Source organism: Artemia sp. Qi Xiang Cuo, chromosome 12 (assembly GCF_049724085.1).
Source record: "Artemia sp. Qi Xiang Cuo chromosome 12, ASM4972408v1, whole genome shotgun sequence".
NCBI classification, from domain to species: domain Eukaryota; kingdom Metazoa; phylum Arthropoda; class Branchiopoda; order Anostraca; family Artemiidae; genus Artemia; species Artemia sp. Qi Xiang Cuo.
This window is the reverse complement of record NC_142805.1, coordinates 58,518,873-58,533,872: the sequence shown is the minus strand read 5'-3', so window position 1 is coordinate 58,533,872 and position 15,000 is coordinate 58,518,873. Positions and strand designations below refer to the sequence as shown.

At 33.9% G+C, this 15,000-nt stretch overlaps 1 protein-coding gene across 1 annotated transcript in view; it reads left to right on the top strand.

The window, feature by feature from the left end:
• Nf1 (neurofibromin 1) overlaps positions 1–15,000 on the top strand; it is a 350,626-nt gene that overhangs the window by 279,319 nt on the left and 56,307 nt on the right. Inside the window, 4 exon segments of the mRNA XM_089097671.1 lie at positions 2,014–2,035; positions 2,038–2,193; positions 6,255–6,438; positions 12,056–12,350. Coding sequence (XP_088953797.1) covers positions 2,014–2,035; positions 2,038–2,193; positions 6,255–6,438; positions 12,056–12,350 — 657 coding nt within the window.

Below are 15,000 nucleotides of genomic sequence, written 5' to 3'. Positions count from 1 at the left end.
GATATCAGTATTCATCATTCATTCCCTTATCATTCATTCCATTATCATTCCATTGCCGGTATTTAACTTTTTCCTTCTATGAAATTACTGTTTTGAACCTAAGAAAAGGTTTGAGTGATATCATAATGTTGGTTTGGAGAATGGAAAGATCTGGAATTAATAAATTCAATGTTATCAGTATTCACCATTCATTCCATTATTATTCCTTATCATTAATTCAATTTTCATTCCATTGTTGATATTTAGCTTTTTCAATCTATATAATTTAAACCTAAGAAAAAATTTGAGTGAAATCATAATGTTGGCACGGGGAATGGAGAAATCTGGAACTATTAAATTCAATTATATCAGTATTCATCATTCATTTCATTATCATTCCTTATCATTCATTCCATTGCCGATGTTTAGCTTTTTCCTTTTACGAAATTACTGTTTTGAACCTAAGAAAAGGTTTGAGTGCTATCATAATGTTGGTTTGGAGAATGTAAAGATCTGTAATTAATAAATTCAGTGTTATCAGTATTCACAAATCAGTCCGTTATAAGTCCTTGTCATTAATTCCATTTTCAGTAAATTGTTGATATTTAGCTTTTTAAATCTATGAAATTTAAACCTAAGAAAAAATTTGAGTGAAATCATAATGTTGGCACGTGGACTGGAGAAATCTGGAACTACTAAATTCAATGATATCAGTATTCATCATTCATTCCATTATCATTCCTTATCATTCATTCCATTGGTGATGTTTAGCTTTTTCCTTTTACGTAATTACGGTTTTGAACCTCAGAAAAGGTTTGAGTGATATCATAATGTTGGTTTGGAGAATGGAAAGATCTGGAAATATCATAATGTTGGTTTGGAGAATGTAAAGATCTGGAACTAATAAATTCAGTGATATCAGTATTCACCAATCATTTAGATATTAGTCCTTATCATTAATTCCATTATCATTCCATTGTTGATATTTAGCTTTTTCCATCTATTAAATTTAAACCTAAGAAAAAATTTGAGTGAAATCATAATGTTGGCACGAGGACTGGAGAAATCTGGAACTATTAAATTCAATGATATCAGTATTCATCATTCATTCCCTTGCCGATATTTAGCTTTTTCCTTTTACGAAATTACGGTTTTAAACCTAGGAAAAGGTTTGAGTGATATCATAATGTTGGTTCGGCGAATGGAAAGATCTGGAACTAATAAATTCAATGATATCAGTATCTTGTCCTTTTGGTGCAAGTTACAGCTGCAGGCTTGCCGTAAAATAGTATAGGTTGGAGGAAACTTAAGGTTTAGTGACGACAATAAAGTGTAAGCATATTAAATTGTTTTTCTGTTCAGCTGTATAATTTATGTAAAAAATGAAAATGGTGGTTGTTAATACTGTCAACTATATTACGCCTGTAAAAATAAAAAAAACGGCTGTCATATTGTTGACTACATCTTTTGAAGTAAAACTGAATATGTTTAAGACAATTTTTTTTTAGTGTTTGTATGGCACGATATAGTTTATTTATTTTGATATATGCTTATTAGTTTTCATTGATAGATTAAAAGTTCGTCTTATAACCGATTATAGGGGTAGCACCGATAGGGGTAGCACATAGGGCTATATCGATATAACCGATAGGGGTAGCACATGAAACTCGGCATTTGCAGGCTTCTTGATTATATAAAAAAAAAAAATTACCACTTTTACTGTATTTAAGTAAGTAAAATGAAATATGAAAATACATTTTATGGTAAAACTTTAGTTAACACAGTTGTCTGAATGAAATAATCTAGCCCAAATATTTTGGTTTCGCATTCTGAAACGTTTATTAACAGAAAGAGAGAGTGAGAGAAAAAAACGAAAAAATTTTAATGTGGAAAATTGTACAATTTTTATGTAACAAAATTCATGCCCTCGAGGTTGTGACATTAGATACTAAACACAAATAATGTACACAAACTTTTTTCTGTAAAAATACACAAATGATGTAGGAGGCACTAACTTTAAGTTTTTGTGTTTAGGACTCAGTGATTGTTCATCAGAAATCCGACCGAAAGATGTACCTGGAACGCTACTTAATATGGAACTACTTAATCTTGGATCATCAGATCATAATCTACGAACTGCTGATTATAATCTACTGTGTGATCTAACAGCTACTTTTGATCTCAAAATAGACGGGCAGCTTTTAGAAACATCTGGTGAGTATTTAAAAAGAAAGAAACAAAGAAAATAACTTCAAAAATGAACAAAAAGCAACGGAACAAAAAAAATCGACAGAATTCTAAAATAAAAATGACCAAAATTTGACCGAGAAGAAATCAATCAAAAAATAAATTTGACCGAAAGATGTACCTGGAGTACTATTTAACATAGAACTCCTTAATCTTGAACTCCTTTTTGGCTTTGGACGTTGGCCTTTTTGGGGTTTGGACGCTGAATGGCCTTGCAATTCCAGGTGACTTGTTGGTCAACTCATATTGAATTAAGTTTTCATTAGTGCAAATGTCTAAGTCTAAGAATTGGGTCACTCGCCTTTCCTGACACTCATTGCGGATGTGCCCAATTTAGCTTAGGAGGCTTGTTTGCCTGTCATTCCACGCACATTAAAGGTTCTGTGTCAATTCTAAATTCTTGGTCAACCAGCCTAAGACCATAGGCAGGCGTGTCTTGTTTGCGTCTCATTCCAGGAAATCTAACGGTTCTATGTCAATTCAAAATTTTTGGTCAACCTGCCTGAGATTCTAGGCGGGCGTGCCTTTCTAAAAGCTAACACACAAGTATGTGTCAAATAAGAGAGTCATGCTTACTCCTGCCGTTTACCCGTGCCATTTCACCAAACACTAGGAAAACTACAGGTTTCACCGTTCGCCTGCGAGTCCAGGGGACTTGTTGGTCATTGTCGATCCTCTGACATGATATTCCACTTTTAGACTACAAGCGGCCAAGCCTATTTGACTTAGGCTTCACTTGTTCGCCTCTGAGTCCAAGCACATTCAGTCCCAGATTTTGCAAGTCTAGTGGACATTGTCCGTCACGCGTCAACCTAAAATCAATCCAATCTTTCATTCCATAGTTCTATGACTATCTACCTTAGTTCTTCCCTAGGAATGACGTATGGACGGGTGATAAATAGACTTATCTATCAACAAATGAAATGACATCATTTTTATACAATTCTAAAAAGGACAGTGTGCCTGATTTGCCTCTCACTCACTCGGACTATCTGTCTTTGCTTTTTCTACTATTAGCCATGGCTTGATACCCACAATTACTTGATTTTAATTCAATTAAATTCTACGAACCCTAATCTACGAACTGCTGCTTATAATCTACACTGCGTTCTAACAGCTACTATTGGTCTCAAAAAAAAGAAGGGTAGCTTTTAGAAAAATCTGGTGAGTATTTAAATAGAAAGAAAAACAAATAACTTAAAAATGAATAAAAGCTAAGCAAAACAAAAAAGCTTTGACTGAAATTTGACAAAGATTTACCGAAATTCGACCAAAAGTTGTACCTAAAACATTGCTCAACGTGGCACTACTTAATCTTGGATCATCAGACCGTAATCTATGAATTGCTTATAATAATCTACTGTATGCTCAAACAGCTACTTTTGGTCTCAAATTGAAGGTCAGCTTTTAGAAACATCTGGTGAGTATTAAAAAAGAAAGAAAGAGAGAAAAAACTATAAAAGTTGATAAAAGTAAACCTAACAAAAAGAAATTGAAATAAAATAACCTAAAAACTCGTTTGATTCGAAATCTTTAACAGATTTCTTTTTCTTTTGGCATTGAATTTTTATTAAAGGAATAGAAAGAGAACAAACAACTTAGAAATAAATAAAAAATAAACATAAGCAGAAATGGAATAAAGAACCTTAAAAACTGTTTAGACTCATTGAAAACTTCAAAAAGATTTGTGATTTTTTTTCGTGAAATTTCTATTTAAGATGAAAGAAACAGAGCAAATGACTTCAGAAATCAAAGCAAAACATAACAGAAAATGGAAAAGAGAAATCTAAAAACTGGTTTGATTCACTGATAGCTTGAAAGGATTTATCCGTTCTTTTGGAATCGAATTTGTATTTAAAAAGAAGCAACTTAAAAAATGAATCAAAATTGAATATCGCAAAAAGTGGGGAAACTGTGGAAACTGATTTGACCCATGGAAAGATTCGAAAGATATTAAACAGACAATCAATAATGTGTTTTCTTTTCTAATAAGGCCTTCTTTTTGTAAAAGAAATCCTTTCAAACAAAAGCACATGCCCATTACCTTTCTTATGTCCGTCTGCGCCTTCTCAGGCTCCCAGAGTATCAAGGAGGAGCCGCCAATCATCCCTTAAGTTTGCTCATGCAGTAATGTCCTTTCTTTCTAGTTAAACGGAGGTTTGTAAGTTACGAAGATTCCTCTGGTAGGTCTAGCCTAGTGTATTTCTAGGTCTTACTCGGCTACGACTTCCTAGTGGTTGTAAAGCAGCCTTTGAGAGTATAGATTTCCCATATAGTTCCAATATCAACTAAGCATTAAAACACTCATTAACAGGTTCTTTTTTAGCTTAGGCTATGTGTTAATTTTTTCTGAATTTTTGAGAATATACTTCAGCACTTAGCTCACTTTTAATGTATTTTCATCCGGAAAACTCATATTGAGAGGTGCTATTTGGCCACTATCTACTTGGTAAATGCATGAGCTAAACTTCAATATATGCTAAGAATTCGCCTAAAACTCCCAACCCCCAATTCCCCAACCTAAATCAGGCTAAGGAATAACCAGTAGAGCGGGATAAGAAAAATCACTTGCATCTACCAGATTGTCATACAGACCACAACTTAAACATAATCTCAATGGAGGCTTAGTTCAGTTGTGTTTTATTATATAATCTATTACATATTGTATTTATATTAAACGTATACTGAGTTACAACTTGTAGACACAAAACAATTAAACTCTCCTCTTTTACGGGCCAGAGGGGACGCGGACCAATCAGGGACAAGATTAATTGAATGGGCCAACTTTTTTCATACTACCGATTTAACGCTTTAAATATTACACTCTGGGATCGTGAACTTAATAATGTGAAGATGAAGTATTTTCATATTGAAAACCCTGATAATTAGTTTCTTTAAAGTGCGGCTGAAAGCAATTTATATACAGGAGAAAAAATGTACATTTATCTGATAAATAATTGGGCGTAGGTTCCAACACCTTAAATAAGCAAATACGCAATTTCAGGCCCGTACGTATACCTATGGTCCTCGTAGCTGGATCAATATGAATTAGATGAGTATGAATATAGATGAAAATTAGGTAGCAAATGAATGAAAAAAATTGAAAAATTGAACTACATCAAATAACAAATTGAATAAATAATTGTAACAAGTAACAATTGAATTGTAATGAACGAAAAACTGATTTTTTTTTTAAATATATAAATAGGAGTAGTTAAAAACTACTAGTATAATTTATTCATATCTGTAACTTTATTCATATCTGTAATTTATTTATATCTGCTTAATTTATTCAAATCTGTAACTTTTAACTGTATAATCCGTTTAAACTTTTGAAACAGCTACGTTTAAACAGTTACTAGTATGAACAACTACTTTTGATATCTAAATCTACTCATAATCTTCATTAGAAACATCCGATGAAAGTTAAACTAAAGAGAAATTAAAAAAAACAAATTAAAAATAAACAAGATTAATTTTAAAAAAATTTTTACAGTAGGGCCCAAATTTGGGGGAATCCCCCCCCCCCTCTTGCGGACAGATACGTTTTGTATTAATTACCCGGTGGTGTGTAGTATACTCTAGTGTATTAAACTTTATATTATTTTATGTTTTTTCATTTTTCTTTGTTGTTTTTTTCTTCTTCTTTTTCTAAACGCTGCCTAAAAACGAAAATTTTGAAACAAAAATGTCATAAAAAAAAAATTTTTGTCGTAACAAAGTGTTGTAAAACAAAGAGTTTCTCACATTATTATATGTCTAATGAAAAGCATTTTCCTTGAGGGTCAGAACATGGAAAAGATAATTTAGGCTACTATTTGTCAGTTGTTTGTTTTTCTCGGGGGAGGGCCTTCAAGCTGCTTATAATCTATTCTGTGCTGAATGGCTTCTGTTGAGTATAAAAAAGTATAATAATATAAAGCTTTTGTTATTTTTTATCATCTGATTATTATTTAAGTAAGTTTACTATTTTTCTCTTTGTATTATATTATTTATATTATTATATTATATTATCACTTTTTTTCTAGGACTTTGCATCCCTGCAAATAATACACTCTTCATTAAATCAGTGAGTGAAAAGCTTAGTCATAACGAGCCACATCTCACCCTTGAATTTCTCGAGGAATGTATCCAAGGTTTTAGTACCTCTACGATTGAATTGAAACATCTTTGCTTAGAGTACATGACCCCTTGGCTACCGAATGTAGTCAGGTAAGTTTAATTTCAGTTGATTGACACTAATAATTTAATTTCGTAGATACATTTCCTAAGTACATTCAAGAAGTCTCTAATGTTTATTATTCGGAAAACTATGGAAGTAATTGGAGGGTGTGTAGGAGAGGAGCCTTTTTTAATTGTAAAAATAATAGAAATAAATGTACACTGGATATATTTAATTACGTTTAGAAAATTATATATAAATATATGCTGAAATTCTATGAACTAAAGCCCACTGCTGTGCCTTGTATAAGTGAGCCTATTATATATATATAAATTATATAATTAAGCCTTTGACCTTCATAACAGATTATGGCTATTCTCTTTAATAAAAAAAAAAAAAACGTTCAATAAGATAGAACTGAGCCCATGGCCACCACCTAACTTGGGGGGGGATGCCGTGGATACGGCTTCCACTGGTCGCAAGTTTATTTGTTGCAAATTTCCATTATCTATTTAGATATATAAAAAAAAAACTTTTTGAGGGAAATCAATTTTAGAGTAAATATGGTTTCCTATTCAAATGAGGGATTGCTGCTAAAAAATTTTCAATAATCAGTGTTGAAAATTGTCAAAGAAAAAAAAAATCGGTTTGTCAGATTTGATGTTCAGTTTTTAGCCTAGTTTAAAATGTTTTAAAATGAGTTAGATCCTCATCTGATAAATTAGCATCGACATCTTTGTGAACCGTAATTGCTGTTGGTTGGTTGGATTTTTATTTCACGCCAAACGGTTTATTCCTGCTATTCTTGACCACATTAATAAAATACGATAAATAATTATTGTCTTGCGATAATTTATTTTCCACAACAGTAAATTATTCTTGTCTTCTCTTTTTCTTTGTTTCCTGCGCCTTTCACAGTTTTGTCAACATTTGTTTGGAACCAATGGGACAGCGGAAGCGTGTCATGTTTATGCTATTAACAACTCACTGCAGCGCCAAACCGCCTGAGGCCGACACAGCTACGCACGCTCCTCCTCTATCCCAATCTATTCAAAGCCTCCATCTTTACACCCTCCCAGGAAAATCCCATTTCCTTTTAATCTTTTTTTATGACATCCTCCCACCCCAACCGTGGACAACCTGCTTTCCGTTTATCCCTAGACGGTTGGCCGGAAAGGACAAATATCGTCAATCTGTCATCCTTCATCCGCAGAACGTACCCTAGCCATCTCAACCTTTCTCTCATTATAGTCCTAGAAAGCGGGATTGAACCACACTTTTCATACAGCCTACTGTTTTAAATACAGTCAGTTAGCTGGGTACCTAGAATAACCCGTAGGCAAATTCTCTGGAAAACATATAGCAAATCTTCATCGGCTTTTTGGAGCCCCGATGCTTCAGAGACATATTGGACCACTGTAATCACTGTAGCTTCCAAAATTCTAATCTTAGTTTGCAGACCTATCTTCCTATCCTTCCAAACTTTTTTTTAGCTGTTTCAAAAAAACACCATGAACCTTGGCTGTTCTACTTTTAACATCTTCACTGCTCCCACCGTCTTCAATAATAATAATACCATTATAAGTGAAGCTGTCCGCCTGATCAATCTTTTCGTTACCCAACGTCACCTTTTCATCTTCACTTATTTCAATCTTAACGTTATTTTAAAACCTATTCTAGCATCCTGAATTCGCAAAAGCTCTAAAAGTTAATTCAATTTGCTCACACTTTGATCTAGGATGCTTAAATCATCAGCATAATTTAAGTCCAGGAGATTTTCTCCTCTCCATTTGATTCCGTGGTCTCCCATTGTCTTTCCTGTGCTCCTTAAGACAAAGTCCATCAAAATAACCCATATAAAGGGGGATAAAACACAGCCCTGCTTAACTCCTAATTTAATACTAAACCAGCTGCTAATCTCATTTCCTACCTTAATCGCAGCAGTGTTATTTTCGTACATAACACTAATCACTTTAATGTAATTGTCTGGTATACCATACAAGGATAAAACCGTTACTAAAGCTCTTCTATCAACAGAATTGAACGCTTGTTCGTAATCTATAAAACTAAGGACCAAAGATGTTTGACAACTCAGGCACTTCTCAATTACTACCCTAAGAGTGAAAATTTGGTCGACACATCATCAATCTTTTCTAAAACGCACTGTTCCTCTATTATAACTTTGTCTACAGCATCTCTCAGTCTAAAAACTATCATATTACTAAGTAATTTGTTACCTACAGAGACCAGACTAATGCCTTGATAATTACCTCACTCACTCTTATCACCTTTTTTATACAGTGGTTTAAGTAAGGTTTTCATGAAATTGCTAGGTAATTCTCCTTTTTCGAAAATCATATTCATAATCTCCAGCAACTTATTTCTAACCTCATAGCCACCATATTTAAGAAACTAATTTACCCTCCTATCAGCACCTGGAGCCTTATTAATTTTTAATCCTTTTAGTACTGTCGCTAATTCTTCCTCACCAAACAAATCTTGCTTCACATCCAAGGTATCACAAACTGTTTTATTTTCCTCTAGATCTTTTTCGCCAACTCTATCTCGGTTTAGCACATTCTCAAAATGTTCTTCCCGTCTCTCTTTAACTCTTTCCTTGTCACTAACTGTGCCTCCGTTCCTATATTTAACTGGGACAAGTCCGGATTGACTACTCCCTCTCAGTTTATTAACATGTTAGTACAATATTTTACTATTATCCCGTCTAGCTGCATCTTCCACATCCTTGGCAATTTTATCCATGGCCTCCACTTCGCACCTCCTTAGTTCATATTCTAAGGCTTTAACCACTTTCTTTACATTCTTTTTGTTTTCGTATAATCTGTCACTCAGAAAATTCTTGCACAAGCCATTTCTCCTCTGTATTTAGCCTAAGGCTTCTTCATTAATATTCCTAGCTACGCTCCTAACTTTCTTCCCTAACACACCATCAGCAACTTCACAAATTACTTTCCTAAAATTATTTCATCCATCTTCCACATTGTCAAATTTTAAACTCATCAGTTTAGTAATCAACTTTTCCTGGAAAGTTTCTCTCAAATTATCATCCTGGAGTGTACCAACATCATGACTTTTCGGGAAATAGCTACCCTTCCGATATTTCAGATTTAAATTAACCCTATACACTACTAGATGGTGATCTTTACTTTTAACATCAATAACACCACTACTATATACCCTAGTATATTGTATTGATCCTGCCATGTTAATACTAAGCATTTATTTCGTCATATTTCCCAAAATTATTTTGACGGGAACTTCTATTCTCCGACTTAAAAACTGTTAAGTTTTGGAGCTACACAAGGAACACAAGGTCTTTCAATACGTAAATATGACTCAAGTTTATTTTTATCTAGCTTCACCATCTTACATTCATTTTCCATATAGCCACTTTTTTATGTGACAGTTTTGGGGGCAGGTAAAGGTAGTACTTTTTTACAACCGGTTGTATCTTATATTTTCGTTAAGTATTAGTCCCATTGCATTTCACTTCGTTCATGTGGACGGGAGTCACCATTCTCTGATTTAAGACTGTAAAGCTGTGAAACAAGGAGTGATAAAAGGAGTGTGAACTGTGGAGTGAAACAAGGACCAAAAGAGTTTTCAAAACATAAAGATAATCAAATTTTCTTTTCTTGTAGTTCAGATCGTTTTCAATCATGACCTCCTGTATTTTTATACGGTCTTGGACGTAGGCTAGGGAAGGGAAGTGGCAGGGTTTGAAGGTTGTTCGAAAAAAATTAATTAGCCCTAGGTATTATAAGGTTGTGACAAGGTAATGTTGCACTTTTTATTTTAAACCCCTCCATATGAAAAAGTAATCCTCTGTTTGTTTTGTATGCTATGAACCAAGTAACTACCATGGTCATGCTGCCCAATCGTGAATAATATCGCATAATGTTTTTGGCCAAGATTTTTGGGTGTTATTTCACATTTGAAAAAAGTCTCGAAAATAGGAGAATGAGTCCGCGAATCAAGATTAGAATATTGGAAGCTACAGTGATGACAGTGGTCAAGTGTGGTTGTACAGCATTTGCACTTTTAAACGTTGAGGAAGATAAGCTATACATTTTTCAGGAGAATTCTCACTATTACTACTACTACTAAAAAATCACTGCAGTACCAAGCCGCCTGAGGCCAACACAGCTACGCACAATTCTTTTTCATCCCAATCTGTTCAAAGCCACCCTTTTCACACCCTCCAAAGAAGTTTCAATTTCCCTTAAATCCTTTCTCGTGACCTCCTAACCTATTTGGGGACGACCTGCTTTTCGCGTAGTTCTGGATGATTGGACGAAAAGGACAATTTTTGGAAATCTTGGCTAAATATTTTTGGCCGATTTGGCCAATTTTTGGCCGATTTGGCCAATTTTTGGCCAAATCGCACACTATATTTTTATTATTGATTTGGCATCATTCACAATGTCCACCAGCTATAAATTATCCCATAGCTACCTGTTTGTCTGTAGCATGCATGTACTACTGGAATTTATCATAGTTTATTTATAATTTATAATGATTCCGTTTAATTTGCTGTTACTAGCTAAGCCAAAGCCGAATTCGTATTCGACATGATTTAAAACTATAAAAACTCTTGCATTAGTCTTCACAAAGGTTGAATTGAAGAGGTGGTGTAAAAATATCATTTAAGCACTAATGCAAAATTGCAGGAAAAAAATAGGAGTGGCATCTGGCCAAGATTTATCAAGCACTAAATGCATATTATGGAGACACAATGGAATTGAAATCGACAAATTAAAACAATGGATTAAATTAAATCAAACAAAAAGGTTCTACGGCCCTTTCAATGGTGATAAAAAAAAAATTAGCTTTGGTTTGATATTCGATAATATTCGGAATTTAACTGTATGTTTTATTATGTGTTCCATTGTCTGGTTTATGGTCTTTTATGCTAATGAAAATATTTGGTCATATTAAAAATAATATCTTTCACGAAAGTTCAGTTTCTTACGTGTAGTAATTTCATATTACTTTCCAAAACTAAATTGTAAATTCAGAGCTTAGTGTGCCCCATCTTGGTGTCAGAAAGTTTCCCATTGGTCATATTTAAAAGTTCACCGTGCTAACGATAATAATTCGTAAAGATGCTATTATTTCCAGACTTCACACGGTGACTGATAGCTATCACTTGTTATTCTTTATCACTATTCACTAAGATCCTATGATATTAATACTCTGTGTATCCTATTATACCACTTAGTGGATCTTATTGGTTGAAAGTAAAATCTTTTCTTGGAAGTTTAACATCTCTCCAGTGGCGTCAATTCAAGGAAATTTAGGGGAGGGAGGTATTTTTTTAATTTGTATCTTTTTAAATCTAGGTGGGACAATTTTTTGAATCTAGGGGTGGTAAATTTTTTGTTTTATTTTTTTCAAGGAAACTACCATAAATAGCATTTATGAAAATACCCGCCTCAAATGGTATTTCTAAAAAAATAAGCGGGAGCGCTAATGTCCTCTCCCAAGATGACGCCATTATTTCTCTCACCTTGGAGTTTTGGATTAAAACTTGCAATTCAGAGCTTAGTGCACGATATTTTGTTGTTAAAAACTCCTCTAATGACATACCTATTCTAGCTTTAAGAAATTTTTATGAATAAAATATATATTATTCTATACTTTTAGATTTTGTAAACACTCTGACGACGCTAAAAGACAAAGAGTTGCTTGGATCCTTGATAAACTCATAAGTCTAACCATTGAAGAGGTTGAAATGTACCCATCAATACAAGCCAAAATATGGGGTAATATTGGACAAGTCCCAGAACTTATAGATATGGTATTAGATAGTTTTATCAAGAGGTCTGTCACTGGAGGCTTGGGATCACAACAGGCTGAAATTATGGCAGATACAGCAGTTGCACTAGCGTCCGCCAACGTTGCACTTGTGGCAAGAAAAGTTATTGGTCGTCTTTGTCGGGTATGTTTTTTTTATCGGTATCAGTTCCGTGTTAGACATTGGGTAAATAAAAATTGTTTGATTGTTTGAAACAAATATATATATATATATATATATATATATATATATATATATATATATATATATATATATATATATATATTTATATTTCAAATTCACTTTCATCTATGAATTCTGAATCGAATTTTTTTTTTTTTTTATTTTAGGTTGGATAAATTTTATTTTTCGAGCATGTTTTGCTCGTGTTTTTTTTTTTTTTTTTTTTTTTTTTTTTTTTTTTTTTTCAATCTGATGAGTCTTAACACCGCTGAAAAAACATAAACTATGTGATTATAATACATTTCCTATAAATTAGTTCTTTAGAAAATTTTAAGCTACCAGAAAAGTATAGAAAATTTTGCTCTTTTGTTTCTGAAAAGCCGCTAGTACAATTTTCACCTAAATTCTAGTTATATATTATATTTTTTCAAAAGGCATAAATACTGCCTGCTGTACGAATTGCCATTTTTCTGTGTCTGAGATAATTTCGCAGTTTTTATTTGGAAACTAGCACAATCATATCATGGATATTGTTGTTATCGTTGTGGCTTAGGCCACACAGGTTTAATTCAAAGCTACTTATTCAAGGCTACACAACGCAACTGATTCAAGGCTTTGGCCACAAAGGTTCATTACCTTGATACAAAAAAAAATAATGAAAAATGATAATAATACTAACTATGTTGTAAATAATAATCTATATATAATATTTTATAATAAAAAATAACGATAATAATAGCCACTTGGCTTCTCGTGCCCCGTCGGGCGTGGCATTTTGAGATAGGGTTGCCTATCTCTCTTTTTGTGTATTGTGGAAGCGCCTTCCTTGGTATTGTCAAGGTGTCCACTATTGCTCTTCCCTATCCCGAAAACCCCACCTGTCAGATTCAGACCGGCTTATGCTGGCAACACTCATCATAGGCAGCGCAACTGCGCTGCCTAAGTAAAGAACGATGTTGGCACAATGTTTTTTTTTTTTTATTAGACCAGGGCACTTCGTATGAAATTTGATTGGAAATTCAAAGGGCTAGTGCCTTTTTTCATAGTCGAAAGTGATTTGAGGGCAACTAACCCTCCCATGCCCACCTTTTCCCCCAACACATACAATCAAAATTTTTAGATAGCCATTTTGTTCCATGTAGTTGAAAGTTTTAGCAATTAGGGCTTTAAGGATGACAACCCTACCCCCCCCCTCCCCCCGTCCTCAGGGCAAGGGTTGTAAGTTATGCCCTGGAGCATACAAGGTTTTATAGAAAGCGAATGTTGTAGAAACTTCAAAAACGGCTCATTCGATTGGAAATTGAAAGGGCTAGTGCCCTTTCTAATAGTCGAAAGTAATTGAAGGGCAATTACCCCCTTCTCACGCCCACCATTTCCCCAAACACATCCAATCAAAATTTTGAGATATCCATTTTGTTCAACGTAGTTGAAAGTTCTGGAAGTTAGGTCTTTGAAGATGATAACTCCCCACAGAGGCCTCAGAGCAAGGGGTGTAAGTTATGCCCTGGGGACATATAAGGTTTTTATAGATAGCGTTTTGTTTTTTGTTTTTTTTTATATAGAAATCACTTTATTTGCATAAATATTTACAAACTTCCAGAAGCCTGGTCATCCAGGCTTGTCAGGCACTATCTCCTTTCCCCGACGGGTAAGGTTTCTCCTTTCCTCCTTTCCTCTTGCTCACTCAATTCCCCGACGGGTAGGCTACCATTAATATTCACTACCAATCCTCATACTTTTTGGCACTACTTGAGGTAAAAAAAAAACAACAACAAAAAAACGCATTAATCAAAATCATAACAACCAACACAATGACCCCTTCGCAACCTACGGAAATCGAGTCTAACCGTCTGGTCTAGAATCTCACCTGGTAGTCTTTCCCCTGTTAACGGAAGAAACCAGACACGGCGAGAAACCAGACCGAGTCGAGGGTTTCCTTGATTGTTGAATAAAAACTGTGTTAAGAGGACCGGATTGATGACGTTCAGAAACAGAAAAAAATATATTATACAGGCCAAACGGTACTACCATATTCAAAATATAAAACATTAACTGTTCTCTATAAAACTTAAATAGACCAGAAATCGGTAGTATATGTAAATTCTTATACAGAACCCTTACCGAAGAACGAGAATCATTATTAGAAAGAATCCTGATGGCCTTATTCTGGAGAACACGTAACTGCCTAAGATGTGCAATGAATTCTTCAAATTCTTTCAAATGTTTTTATTTTTTTAAGTTAAAGAAATCAAAAACCAACTAATGGTTTGAAGAATAAATATCGGAATATTTATATTAAACTGACAATGCACATTATTTTCAGTCGATCTATTTGAATGTTTTTCAGCGAAGCAGAAACTATACTCTAGCTCTTAGAGATCTTAGGGGTTTAGAACCAGATTAATTTCTGCTCGTTTTGAGTTTGACTTATTTTAATTTCTGTTTGTTTTGGGTTTTATTTATTTATTAATACTGATTTGTGGTAGTTGTATGCTTGGTAAATTATTTGATTCTATTTTTGGTTTAATGGAGTCCTTTACTTTTTTTTGAAAAGCTTATTTTGTGCAAAAATTTCTGATTAATTTCTCAAAAGAGAGGGGGAATTCGCTCA